The 13,328-nt window shown below is 55.7% G+C and overlaps 1 protein-coding gene across 2 annotated transcripts in view; it reads left to right on the top strand.

The window, feature by feature from the left end:
- Positions 1 to 13,328, top strand: part of KCNAB1 (potassium voltage-gated channel subfamily A regulatory beta subunit 1) — a 43,681-nt gene that overhangs the window by 14,346 nt on the left and 16,007 nt on the right. For both annotated transcript variants that reach the window (XM_054639174.2, XM_077184242.1), the window contains exons 2-3: positions 5,992 to 6,035; positions 12,757 to 12,794. In XM_054639174.2, coding sequence (XP_054495149.1) covers positions 5,992 to 6,035; positions 12,757 to 12,794 — 82 coding nt within the window. The remainder of the gene's footprint in view (positions 1 to 5,991; positions 6,036 to 12,756; positions 12,795 to 13,328) is intronic.

Genomic DNA, 13,328 nt, shown 5'->3' with positions numbered 1-13,328 from the left:
AGGAGGGGAATTGGGAGATGGGTGGTGAAGGTTCCCAAGGAAGGGAACTGGGAGATGGGTGGTGAGGCATCCCAAGGAGGGGAATTGGAGATGGATGGTGAGGGTTTCCCAAGGAGGGGAATTGGAGGTGGATGGTGAGGGTTTCCCAAGGAGGGGAATTGGAGGTGGATGGTGAGGGTTTCCCAAGGAAGGGAATTGGGAGATGGATGGTGAGGGTTTCCAGAGGAGGGGGATTGGAGATGGATGGTGAAGGTTTCCTGAGGAAGGGAATTGGGAGATGGATGGTGAGGCATCCCAAGGAGGGGACTTGCCCTTCCCTGCTGCTGGCTGAGGGGTTTGCCTGGGGCTGGGCTGTGTTTGGGAGGATGGAGGTGGCCCTGCAGGGACAGGGACAGCCCCTGGGGCTGCTCCCAGCTCCCCCAGCCATTGCAGAGCACTCGGTGCCCCTGCTGGGCTCTCACCATTCCCCTGCTCCAGAGTTAATTACAGCCTCACAATTACAATTGTTTTCTGTGGCACGGGGTGCTTTGCAGGGATGTTTCACCCCTGATTTCTCTCTTTTCTTTGGCTGAAGAGCCTCTTGGCTGTGTCCCCTCTGCAGTGCCCGTGTTCCCCGCAGGGCTCTGCTGTCCCTGTGGCCTCAGCAGTGGGTGGTCACACAGATGTCACCACGCTGGGTTTTTCTCCTAAAGCCTCGATTTGTCTGCCAGAGCTGAGCCTCCTCCTCCCACAGCCCTGCTCTCCAGTTCTCCTTTCTCCTGGCTCCCCAGGATCCTGTGCCTGCTCCCCTGGGAGCTCTCTGCTCCGGGCTCATCCCACATCTCTATGTACATATATACATTGCAATTCCTTTCGTTCTCCTTCAGCTCTGCCTGCACACTCAGCACTTGTCCTTCCCAGGGAATAATTCCACTCCAAACTCCCATGAAAAGCATGAAGGAGGCATGGGGTGAGGGAAAGGCACAAGGAGGGCTGGGAATTTTCCATGTCACGCTCAGTCCTCGCTGCTGCCCTGTGCTGAGGGAGGTTTAGGCTGGGCACTGCTGGTTTAAGGCAGGATTCTGTGCAGCATCCACTTCCCAGGAGCAAGAGAGGGTGAAACCAAATCCCAGGGGATTTTTCCTCGTAATGTGGCCCTGGTTGAAGATTGGATTATGTGTGTAATGTTGACTTCAGTTAGAAGACTCTTGGAAACCTGTGATATTTCCCCGTCTTTTTGCTGTCAGGTTTTATCCCAGATACCTCTGTGCTGCTGCAGGATGTGTTAGTTCTCCCTTTCCCTTTGTGCCATTTTTGACTTTCTGATGTTGAACCTCAGGGCTCCTGAAGCTACAAATGGTCACCTTGCCCTTTGGTGTGCATGTTGGACCCTGGTGCTTTCTTTGGCCACAGAATGAGCCTCCTCACCCAGCACTCCCAACTGGGTGCCTCTCTGTAGGATTTTCCTTGGTTTTGCCCATCATCTCCTTGCAGTTAGGTGGCTGACAAGCAAAATGATGGCTTTTCCCCCAGATTTGAGGAGCTGGAGGGTTTTGCAGCTCAGGGCTGGATCTGGTGCCTCCGTGTCCTGCACAGGCTGGTGTCAGCCCCTGAGCCCCCTGCATTTAACAAAACAATGAACTTGGGCTTTTCCAGCTCTGAAGCAGAGCCCAAGTGTCTGTTCTGAGCAGCATTTCTGCAGTGTGGGGAGGACTGGGGTGGCTTTGGGCTGTGGTGTTTCTGTGGGGGCCAGCTGTGGTCCCCACGGGCTGAGGAGCTGTGTGTGTGCTGGGACTGAGCCAGGGTGGGTCAGAGCCTGCGAGCCCAGATGTGATCCCTGCTGCCAGGGAGGGCTCTGCCCTCTGCTGCAGCCTGGCCAGGGCTCTCCAGGTCTCTGTGCAGCTGGAATGGCCCCTCCAGCTGCAGAGCTGGTGCCCACCTGGGGCAAATCCCTGAGCTCATCCCAGGGAACAAGAACCCCAGCAGGCAGTGGGCATGGAGGCCCTGGTGTGGGTGAGGATGAGGAAGGAGCAGCATGGCTGGCATTGTCCCTGGCAGAGGGGGTGACCAGCCCTGGGGATCCTGTCAGCAGGGAGGTGCCACCCGGGCTGGGCTCACAGCTCCTCACCAGCCTTTTCCCTGCCTGGCACCTGCCTCTGTGGGCTTGGCACAGCTCCTGGGGATGCTGCCCTGGCTCCCTGCAGGGCTCCTGCCCAGCCTGCCAGGATCCCTCAGGGGTGAGGAAAAGCCTAATCCAGGGAGATGCCAGCCCTGCTGGGTGCCCCGGGGCGTTTCCAGCATTGTGCCAGGCTCCAGGCTGTGTTTGCTGTGACTCAGAGCTGGCTCTGCTCGCCAGGCTGTGCTGCAGGGACCTGCTGCCAGCCCAGGCTGCTGCTGGGCAGGGAAATGGCACCCTTGGGTGCTGCCAGCACAGCAGGGCCCAGCTAGACCGGGCCTGGGGGAGCGGGGGGGCCCGGTTAGACCGGGCCTGGGGGAGCGGAGGGGCCCGGCTGGACCGGGCCTGGGGGAGCGGAGGGGCCCGGTTAAACCGGGCCTGGGGGAGCGGGGGGGCCCGGTTAAACCGGGCCTGGGGGAGCGGAGGGGCCCGGTTAAGCCGGGCCTGGGGGAGCGGAGGGGCCCAGTTAAACCGGGCCTGGGGGAGCGGAGGGGCCCGGTTAAACCGGGCCTGGGGAGCAGGGCTCTGGGGGCTGAGGTCCCCTTGTCCTTGGCTGTCCCCTGGTCAGTGCCAGGCACCAGCACAGCCACTGTGCTCACCTGTGCCAAGGCTGCTCCCTGGGGAAGGAGGCTGGAAAGGCTTGAAGTGAAGTTAAAATGCATCTTAGAGCTACAAACAGCAGAAGGACTGGGGTGTCCCTTCTCTCCCCAGAATAAAGCAGTGCCCTGAGGCTCTGTGGGCTGAGGTGGCTGCACCTGTCCTGCCTTGGAGGTTTTGGTGGCCTCAGGATGTTTGTACAGCTCCACTGAGGGCACCGAGAGGGGCTGTGCCATGCTCTGCCCCAAAACCTCTCCTTGTGCCCCTTTCCCTGTCCCATCCCCCTGTGAGGCCTCTGCAGGCCCAGGCTTGGCTCAGCTGGAGCCCAGCTTTGGGCAGCACAGCAGTGTGATGCTGCTTGGCTTTGGGCTCTGGCTTTAAAAGAATTCCAAGCTGAGGTGCTGAGCACCTCCAGGCCTGGCTTGTGGTGCAAGTTTGGGGTTAAGGCAAGGAAAAGGAGGCAGTTCCAGCCTGGGGGTGGGGGCTGTGTGAGGGGGAGCGGGGTGGCTGCAGGGCTGGGGCCCAGCACAGATAAACCCTGTGTTCTCTGTGTGCTGGGCACTGATCTGTGGCAGCAGAGCCATCACAAAGCACAGGGGGCTCTCGGCAGCAGCAGCACACTGGCTGTGCTAATGGAAAACAGGAGAGGATGGATCAGAGCTGACTTTCAATCAGCTGCTTTGGCCAGGCAACCTGATCCTCAGAGACCAGAGGCTCCTGCTTTGTCCTCACTAATAGCTGCTCTCTCACAGAGAGGAATTCCTTCCCAATATTCCACTAACCCACTATTCCCACTAATGGGAAGCCATTCCCTCTTCTCTAGCTCTCCTGGAGCCCCTGGAGCCCAGCAGCTCCAGGTGAGCACCCTGAGCTCACTGGCACAGGCACCCAGCAGCTTCCCAGGAGGATGCTCAGCTGTGCACAGCCAGAGCAGATGGTCCTGATGGGCTGGGATTTGTTCCCATCCCCAGCACCTCCCAGGCCCTGCACCCAGCACAGCCATCCTCGGGGAGCTGTGGGGCTGCTGCCAGTTCAGCTGCAGGCACGGAGCTGCCTCATTGTCCCCGAGCCCAGAATAAGTGCAAGGCAAGCACAAAGAGCTTTTACTGCCCCGTTACTTGGAGACAGCCCATTGATTGTACTTGGCAATTGTGCAGCTTCAGGCACGTGTCTGTCTGTGTGTCTGTCTGTCTGCTCTGTCTCCATCTGCATCCTCCTGGCTGCTGCAGAACGGGTGTAGATGGAGATATATGTGAGTATTTGCGTGGTGGGTTTGTGTGGGTTTGTTTCTTCTGCTTTGGGAGGCAGAGGAGAAGCAGGTCTTGAATGACAAATTCCTGCCCTGCAGGAGGAACCAGGGCTGGGCTCAGTGAGCTCTTACACAGCCCCAGGGCTGGGGCCAGTTCCCCCAGTGTGACCAGTTCCCTGTGCTGCTGGGGCCAGTTCCCCCCAGTGTGACCAGCTCCCTGTGCTGCTGGGGGCTCTCTGCACACCCGGGGGTGTCTCCAGGCTGCCCCATGGGCTCAGCAATCCCCCTGCCCAGCACCTCCCAGCTCCCTTTGCACAGGGACCTGGCCCTGCGGGGATTTGGCATTTCCAGCATCAATTTCCCAAATATCCGGGTCAGGTGTGTGCTGAGCAAATGGCAGAGCTCTGGAAATCCAAACACAGCATTCCTGCCCGCATTTGTTGGCTGGGCAGGCTCCTCACAGAGCTGGGTGTTGCTCCCTGGAGCAAACCTGGTGTGTTTTACCCCAAAAGGGGGGGAGCAGCCCTGGCGTGGTGGCACAGGGGAGCTGTGGGGAAGGACAGGACCATCACTGGGGGCTGGGCTGATCCCACTGCCAGGGGTGGTGAATGCTGTAAATGCAGGGAAACAGCTCAGAAATGCACTCACACCGTGTGTTCCTACAAATGGACTTATCTAGGGATATATACAGGGGTGTATGGAGAGGATCTGCATTTGCACATAGGTACTGGGAATATCTCTGTGTGTAGATATAAGAAGGGGTTTATATAAAGGGTGTGCCCATGGATATAGAGATTTAAAGGGTATATGTGGGTATTTCCATAAAAGGTTACACATAAAGGATCTGTATATGCATAGAGCTGAAGGGCATGTGTGCAAAGGGGGTATGTAAAATATATTTGTATATGTGCAAATATATATAAAGGGTGCATGTGTAGATGTGTATTGATATTTATGTGGAGAGAGGAGTTCATGGCTGAGCTGTGCCCACAGACTTTGAACAGCAAAGATCAGGTTGGTGAGAAATAGGATTAAAAACCTATAAAATAATTGGAAGCTGTGAGGGAATGAGCAGCAGCACTTGACTCCAAGGGGTGTTTTGGGGTGGGTGGGCTGTGTCCAGAAGGAATGCAGAAATCCCCATCCCATGGGTCTGGGAGCCTGGGATTCCTGCCCTCAGTGCTGCAGCTCTGGGGCTTTGCCTTTGAACCTCCCAAGGGTTCCAGTCGTGCTGGGGAGGATGGGGAGGATTTGTGCTGCTGGTGGGCAGGCTCCAGCTGTGTTTGCACTCAAAAGATGGGGAAAAAAAAAAGAAAAAGGGAAAAAAGGAAGGAAAACTAGAAAAGGCATAAAGAAGAAAAAATAGAACACACAGACAAAAAAAAAGAGGTCAGTGCCTGCCCTAGCTGTGCTGTGAGCCTGGGGGCTCGTGGGGCTGGAGATGCAGCTGCAGCTTTTCAAACAGACCTGCAGGCCAGGTTCCTGTTCTCCCAGCAGCTGAAATCCCCATTAGCAGCACTGAATTTTGGGTGCAGCAGTGTGTTAAGGGGTTCTGGAGTGGTGGGAGGGGGGCAGTCCTGCCCCAGGGTCTGGCTGGTGCTGGGCTGGTCCTCCTGCCCCCCCAGGATGCTCCTCAGGGAAATGGAGCTGTAGGAATGAAAACCTGAACCAGCCAGGAAATCCAGTGTGGAAAATGGGACGGGCTGGAAGCACAGGTCAGAGCCTGGCTGTGCTGTCCAAGGGCTGGAAGGGTTTGGGTTTACTGGCAGCCCTGAGCACTCAGGGAGGAGGAGGAGGAGGAGGATGGCAGCACATCCACCCCTCCCCAGCCTGGGTGCCCACCATGGGAGATGTGCCCCTTTTGGAGGAAAACCCACCTTTGGGCAAAAGCTGTGGCTTGTCCCCTTCAGCTGCTGGCTCCCCATGGGGTTATGTTGTGTGTCCCTCAAGGGCTGAACTGCAGTCTTTAATTATTTTCTTTTTCTTCCAGAAACCTTGGCAAGTCTGGGCTGAGAGTGTCGTGCCTGGGGTTGGGTGAGTACCTCTGGCCTCTGTGCTCAGCCCTCTGGGGGAGCTGTGGGAGGGTTTGTGCTGTAAAACCCTGGGGTGTGCCCAGTCTCAGGATGGAGCAGCCTGCAGGGATCCCATGGAGTGTCCCCAGGAGCCCTGAGGGCCAGGGCCAGCCTGGCCTGGGGCAGAGCTCAGTGTCCTCCCATGGATCCCATCCCATCCCATGGAGTGTCCCCAGGAGCTCCAAGGGCCAGCCTGGGCTAGGGCAGAGCTCAGTGTCCTCCCATGGATCCCATCCCATCCCATGGATGCCATCCCCTCCCATGGCTGCCATGCCCTGTGTGCCCTGTTTTCCCCTGGCTCCAAAGCCCACAATTCCACACCAATGGTTCATCCCCCACCCCGTGTGCTGTTTCCTGGGGAAGGGCTCTGCTCAGCTCCTGCTGCCTTTACTCAGAGCAATGCTCTGAAGTGCAGCCCCTGGACACAGACTGAGCTGTGATGGACACCCAGCCCTGCAGGGAGCAGGGTGAGCTGTGCTCTGAGCTCCTCCTGCAGTGCCAGGCTGGGCACCAGGACCCTGCAGCAGCCCAGGGATGGCACATTTTGGTTTGTTGCTACCTAGGCAGAGCATGTGGAGGGAAATCGGGTTCAAGTCAGGTTTAAATCAGTGTGCAGTGGCTGGAGTGGATGCTGGCCACAGGAGGAGGGGTGCAGAGCAGGAGGGAGAGCCTCCCCTGCAGCCCTGGGGGTCAGAGCAGCCCCAGCACCAGGCTCAGCTTCAGAATGATCAGTGCCTCAGGCCTGGGGGGTTTAGCAATGCTCCATCAACACCACAATAGCAGGCCTTAATCAGTTGACTAATTTAACATTTATAAAGTGACTCAAAGGATTTGCTATAAGCACAACAGGCGCTTAATTATGAATCTAAGCTAATTACCAATCTAAGATGGCAAGGTTCATTCTACACTTACTCAGAGTATTTAAATCAATTGATGTACCCACAGATCCAAGGAGTCTGCAGCAAGCTTTAAACCTGTGAAACACTTCAGGGAAACACTGCTGTCTGTAGACTCACAACCTATGGCATGCTTGGCTTTAGTCATCAGGAAATTTCCATCCTGGGTGCAATTTGGCTTGGGAGTTACTGGAATTTTCTTTGAGAAGTCCAGTTATAATAATAATATTATTATTTAACAATTCTATTATTATTATTAGGTCAGAGCAACCTGGTCTACTGGGCAGTTTCCCTGCCCAACAGAGGGGTGGAATGGGATGGGCTTTAAGGTCCTTCCAGCCCAAACCATTCCATGATTCTGTGATTATTCTGCTTAGGCTGTTCAGACAGAAAAATAAGGCCTTGGGGCCGTTTGTTGGAAACCAGGAGTGTGGTAGAGCACAAGCTGTGAGAGCAGAGGGAGTCTGGGGTAAGTTCCAGGGGTCACCTGCCCAGGTGAGCATTGCCAGGGTGAGGAGGTGCTGCTGCCTTGGGGCAGGTGAGGACCTGGGGGGCTCTGCCTGATCATCCCTGCCAGGGATCCTCCCAGGGCAGCTCTCAGCCCTTTGGGATCTGGGCTCACACTGGAGGGAATTGTGAAAGTCACCCTGGAGCACAAGTGGGACAAGCAGGGCCCGTTCTGCCAAGAGCTCTTCTGGTTAAAATAGCCCCAGCCTTGGAAAGAACTTGTCTGGTCTGTGCAGAGGCTTTATTTATCAGTTTTATTTATCAGCCTCACAGCTTCCCCAGGTGCTGCTGCTGTGGTGGAGGAGAAAGCCACAGGAAGGAAGCAGCAGCAGGAAAAGAAAAAAAAGCAAAAACAGTTTTGCAGAGCTTTTCTTTGATTTCAAGTGGAACTGCAGCAGCATCTAAATATACTGAGCCTTTGTGAGTGCAGCTGTGCAGGGGCTGGGGGGGCTGCTGGGCACCTCCTCCTGCTCCAGCACAGGGAGCCCTGAGCCCTGCCCTGTGCAGGGAGAGAAGGGGAGCTGGGAGCCTGAAATCCAGAATTCCACATTCCCTGGGGTGGGCAGGTGTTCCTCCTGCTGCACAGCACCTTTTCTTTTGGGTGCTTGGGTTGGGTTGGAGGGAAATTAAAGCTCATCCTGGTCTCTCCCTGCCACGGCAGGGACACCTCCCACTGCCCCAGGTGCTCCCAGCCCCAGTGTCCAGCCTGGCCTTGGGCACTGCCAGGGATCCAGGGGCAGCCCCAGCTGTGCCAGGGCCTGCCCACCCTGCCAGGGAAGGATTTCTCCCCAATATCTGATCCAAATCTCCTCTCTTTCAGTTTAAAACCCTCGCCCTGGTCCCTCCTGCCCCTCTGCACATCCTCTGCTCCCAGCTCTGCTTTATCTGACTTTCCTAAATGCCTTCTCTCTTGCAGTTCCCCAAAAGATAAATGTGTTTCCCTATGTTCTCTGCAGCATGAAAATCTAATTTAGGGCTCACTGAAGTTTCTGAAGGCTCAGCAGTCTTCCTCAAAAGCCTTGCAAAATCCCAGCAAGGTGGGAGTGTGCTTCATCCTGCGGGATGGGAAGTGCAGGAGAAGGTGAAGGGGGGCAGAGATCCGAGGTGAGCAGGGACCCTTTGGTGGCACCCTGCTCCTCCTGGCTCAGGGGAACGAGGGAGGGCCCTGAGCCCCTGAGAGCAGAGCTGAGCATCATTCCTGGGGCACTGAGCTCCCGTGGAGCTGGGCCTGCTCAGCCAGGCTGAGCTTCCCTGGGAACAGCCCAGCGCTGGGTCCTGCTCCTGCCTGGCTGAGTTTGGGCTGAGCTTTGCCCTCCTGCCTGGCTGAGTTTGGCCTGAGCTTTGCCCTCCTGCCTGGGTGACTTTGGGCTGAGCTTTCCCCTCCTGCCTGGCTGAGTTTGGGCTGAGCTTTGCCCTCCTGCCTGCCTGGGTGAGTTTGGGCTGAGCTTTGCCCTCCTGCCTGGCTGAGTTTGGGCTGAGCTTTGCCCTCCTGCCTGGCTGAGTTTGGCCTGAGCTTTGCCCTCCTGCCTGGGTGACTTTGGCCTGAGCTTTCCCCTCCTGCCTGGGTGAGTTTGGCCTGAGCTTTGCCCTCCTGCCTGGGTGAGTTTGGCCTGAGCTTTCCCCTCCTGCCTGCCTGGGTGAGTTTGGCCTGAGCTTTCCCCTCCTGCCTGGGTGAGTTTGGCCTGAGCTTTCCCCTCCTGCCTGGCTGAGTTTGGGCTGAGCTTTCCCCTCCTGCCTGCCTGGGTGAGTTTGGGCTGAGCTTTCCCCTCCTGCCTGGCTGAGTTTGGGCTGAGCTTTGCCCTCCTGCCTGGGTGACTTTGGGCTGAGCTTTGCCCTCCTGCCTGGGTGAGTTTGCTCCAGGTGAGCCTTTCAGGGACCTGCCAGCCTGGCCCTGGGCTGCTGCCAGGCTCTTTGCTTGGTGCTGGATCCAAAATGTGCTTTTGATTCCAGGGAAAGCCAGGCCATGGTTTTCAGCTGTGCAGCTCAGGGGGACCCTGCCTGTGGGCTCCTGCAGGTTTTGAGAAAACCTTGGCCTCCAGAGAGAGGATGGGCCCTGACTGCAGGGAAAGGAGCAGGGCAAAGCTGCCATCCCAGTCCCATGGACAGAAGGTGACAGCTGGCTGCAGAAATGGTGTTTTGTGAGCCCAGAGGGGGCAGGCAGGTGCTGCTGTCCCCTTGGTGCTTGCTCTGGGGTGGGGTTTGGCACAGGCACTGTCCCTGCCAGCAGCAGCAGCAGGGGCTGGGGCTCAGCCCTGCTCCTGCACAGGTGACACTGGGGCTGTGACACTGGGGCTGTGACACTGGGGCTGTGACACTGGGGCTGTGACACTGCTCAGGTGGGCTCTGCTTTGGCACCACGCCCTGCTGGGCTGCAGTGGGAGCCAAGGCTGGGCCTCGGGCAGGAATTCCCCTTGAGGGTGAGGAAATCCACTTGGAAAACCTTTCAAGGCAGGAGGGAGGAAGGTGATGGGCAAGGGGCAGTGGTGGAATTCTGTCTGCCCTGGGGCAGGGGATGCCTTTCCAAACCATGAGCTGGGCTGGGTGAGAGAGAGACACTCACTTGGACAGGGGAAAGGAGCAATTTAAAAAAATATATGTCTTTCTCCAGAATATTTTTCTTCCCAAATGAGTGTGTTGGCTGAGGTTGTGAATCATCCTTGGCTGTCGTTTGAAATGCCAAATGCTCCTTGTGCTTTTTTTTGCCTTTTTTAACGTGCAGAGGGAGGGGAGCAGCCTGTGCCTCTGCCTGGATGGGGGTGCCTTCCCTGCTCCTGGCTCCTGGAGCAGAGCCCTCCCCTTCCCCAGCTCACCCTGCTGAGCCCAAACTCACATCCCTGCCTGGTCTTTGTGATAATAATGGGGGAAACCCCCTTGGAATCCCCAGCCGTGTGCTCCTGCTGGTGCTGCTGTGCCCAGCTGGGGCTGGGGGCTCAGGCAGGGCTGCCCAGCAGCACAGACATTTATTCCTTGCATTTCAGGGGCTTTCAGGTGCCTGTTGTTCTGATTCGAGCTCTCCCTGTGCCCCGAGCACATTGTCACTCAGTGGGATGTGCTTTGTGTCACAAGGTGGATTCTGAGAGGATGTGCACTCTGTGGGGAGGATGAATAATCCTCTTCCTTCTCACCTGTGCACCTGTGTGCTGCTTATGCAAAAGGGGAAAAAAAAATCACTTTGAGATAAACAGTCTCAACCCATTTTTTGGTACAAACACATTTTAATGTATTCCTGTAAAAATAACACCTCTGAAGCTTTAACATGGAAATCAGGCTTCATTCGGTTATTTTTTTATCTGCATGAAGAAGCTTAAAGATAAAATGAAAACAGGTTTCAGTTTTATCTTTGTTGTGCAGGACCAGAGCATTTAAACTCCAATAATCAGAGAAAATACCTCTCCTGAGCTCTGTAGCCAGCAAGGTGCAGCAGGGGTATTCCTGTCCCATTATTGTTGTCCTTACAGAGCTAAAGAAAATACAAAATTAGCCAGAAAATGTGTGCTCTTTGCTCATTTGTTTAGTTTCCATTTCATCTCTGTTCTGTGGCAAACTTGGCTTTTCCAGCTCGGGTTGTTCTGCGGGAAGTCAGGAGTTGCAGTTTGAACTCACACTTTGTGCATCTTTAAATAGCTTTATTTGCACTGAGAGAAACCTGACGTATTAAAAAATTCAGATTGGCCTTTTTCTGAGGGAAAGGGAGCGAGCTGCTGCTGCCAGAGATGAGGAGGGGCTGTGCTCTGAGCAGGGCTGATCAAAGCCACCCCAGCCCTTCCACCCCTGCTCGGGGTTCATGTCCTGGCACCCAGGGACCCCATTCCTCTTTGATGAGGGTCTGGGAGCAGCTTTTGCATCTTCTCAAGTGCAGGCAGGCAGGGGAGCTGCAATTCCTGTCCCTTGGCAGCATCAGAGCTCAGCCCTGGCCCTGCAGTCCCCGTCCTGCTCCATCCCTGCGTCTCAGGTGGGCTGGGAGGGGGTCCCCCAGTGCCACCCTGTCCTGGCAGGGGCACCTCCCACTGCTCCAGCCCTGTGCAGCCTGGCCTGGGACTCCTCAGGGCTGGGGAAATCTCCCTGGGTGTCCCAGCTGAGCCCCTCTGTCAGTCAGAGCTTTCAGTTCTGGGCAGTGGTGAGGCCACGTGAGCTCTGCCCCATCCATCCGGAGAATGGCTGAGTTTGGCCTCTGGGGTTCTGTGGGGCCCTGCAGGGGCTCAGAGGGACCTTGGGCCAGGCTGGCAGGAGGCCCAGGGCAGCAGGGGTGTCTGGGCACCTGTGACCTGCTGCTTGCCCAGCTCCCTGCAGCCTCACCCGCTGCCTGGGGAGATCTGTATTCCTAAAAGGAGTAATACATGCATGCAAAATCTAGATACAGAAACCCTGTTCCTATGGGAATTCCTTGGGGTTGGACCAGCTGACCTTTAAAGGTCCCTTCCAATCCAAACTGATTTATGATCTTTAAATCCACATGCTGCTTCCACAATTTTTTTTAATTATTTTTTTTTTATTAAGCAATGATCATAAAGAGATAATGCCCCAAGTTTTCCTAATAATAGACCAGAGTCAGCAACTGAGCCTAAACTGCAGCAGCTTTAGGAGCCAGCCTAGGGAAGGCAGTGCCCTTGGGCTGGGCTGGCAGTGGACATTGGCTTCATGGAAAAGCTCCCAGGGAAAAGTCACTTTGGGTTGGAAATCTTTCCTGTCAGAAGAAATATTTCTCTTTTTAATGTCTTTTTTTTTTCTTTTTTTTTTTTTAATTCTAATTTTGACTTTCAGGATGCTAAATGCTGAAGTACATATTTAAGGAGAGTTTCATTCCTCAAATGATGTGCTGTGGCAGCATCACAGATTTTTTCCAATTTGTCAAATTGAAGCTTTGGAAAATGATTTCTGACTTGGAAAGAGCTTCAGATTTCAGGGCCTGGAAGGGTCCCAGGCCAGCCTGGACAGGGCTGGGAACACCCTGGGACAGTGGGAGGTGTCCCTGCCATGGCAGGGGTGGCACTGGATGGATTTTGAGGTCACTCCAACCCAACCCATCCCATGATTCGAATCCAGCTCTGTGTTGGGCACCACAGCATCCCCTGGGTGCTGCCCTGGGCAGCTGCTGGTGCCAGTCCCACCTGGGAGCAGGTGCCCTGTCCTGCCTGGCTGCAGGAGCTCTCTCAGGGCTGCACCCCCCCTGAGCCAGCTCACCCCATGTAAAACCCATTTAATCCCAAAGGGAATTCCGGTGAAGTCTCATTTTTGATGTGGAAACCCTCTTGTAGTAACAGATGACTTTGCTTTTTCCAGGGACCTGGGTCACTTTTGGAGGTCAGATCTCAGATGAGGTGAGTGCATGGAACACCCCACACTCTGGAGGGGGTTTAATTTCATTTTTAAATTAAATTGTGGCTCCTGGAGCCTTCCTGCATGGAGAGACAGCAGGGAGTCACTACACAGAGCTCTGCCACAAGCCCCTGATGAGCCTGACCTTTCCAGAGATGGACTCTCACAAGCCCCATCCACCCCTCAGGGCCATCTCCTGTCCTCTGCTGTCCCCAGCAATGTCCCCTCCTTCCCCTGGGCTCCTGCAGTGGAGTTGGGAACTATTTTTGCGTGTGGACATAATGGACAACAGTCCTAAATACAGTCATGGCTGGCCTTACCAAGGTGATTTATTTTTGACATAATAAGTTGAAACCGCTGCAAACAAGCTCAGGTTTGCCCCGTGCTTTTCCCTGGAGCAGATGGCTCCTGATGCAGGGAATCACCCCCGGAGCCTGGGCTGCACGTGGGCTCCTCTGCAGCCCAGGAGTCACAGATGTGAGTGCCCAGGGACAGCAGCTGCCTGTCCCCAGGATGTGGAACAACCCCAAAACAGC

Source organism: Agelaius phoeniceus, chromosome 10 (genome assembly GCF_051311805.1).
Source record: "Agelaius phoeniceus isolate bAgePho1 chromosome 10, bAgePho1.hap1, whole genome shotgun sequence".
NCBI lineage: Eukaryota > Metazoa > Chordata > Aves > Passeriformes > Icteridae > Agelaius > Agelaius phoeniceus.
Note: the sequence above shows the minus strand (reverse complement) of the source record. Positions and strands in the feature narration are given on the sequence as shown.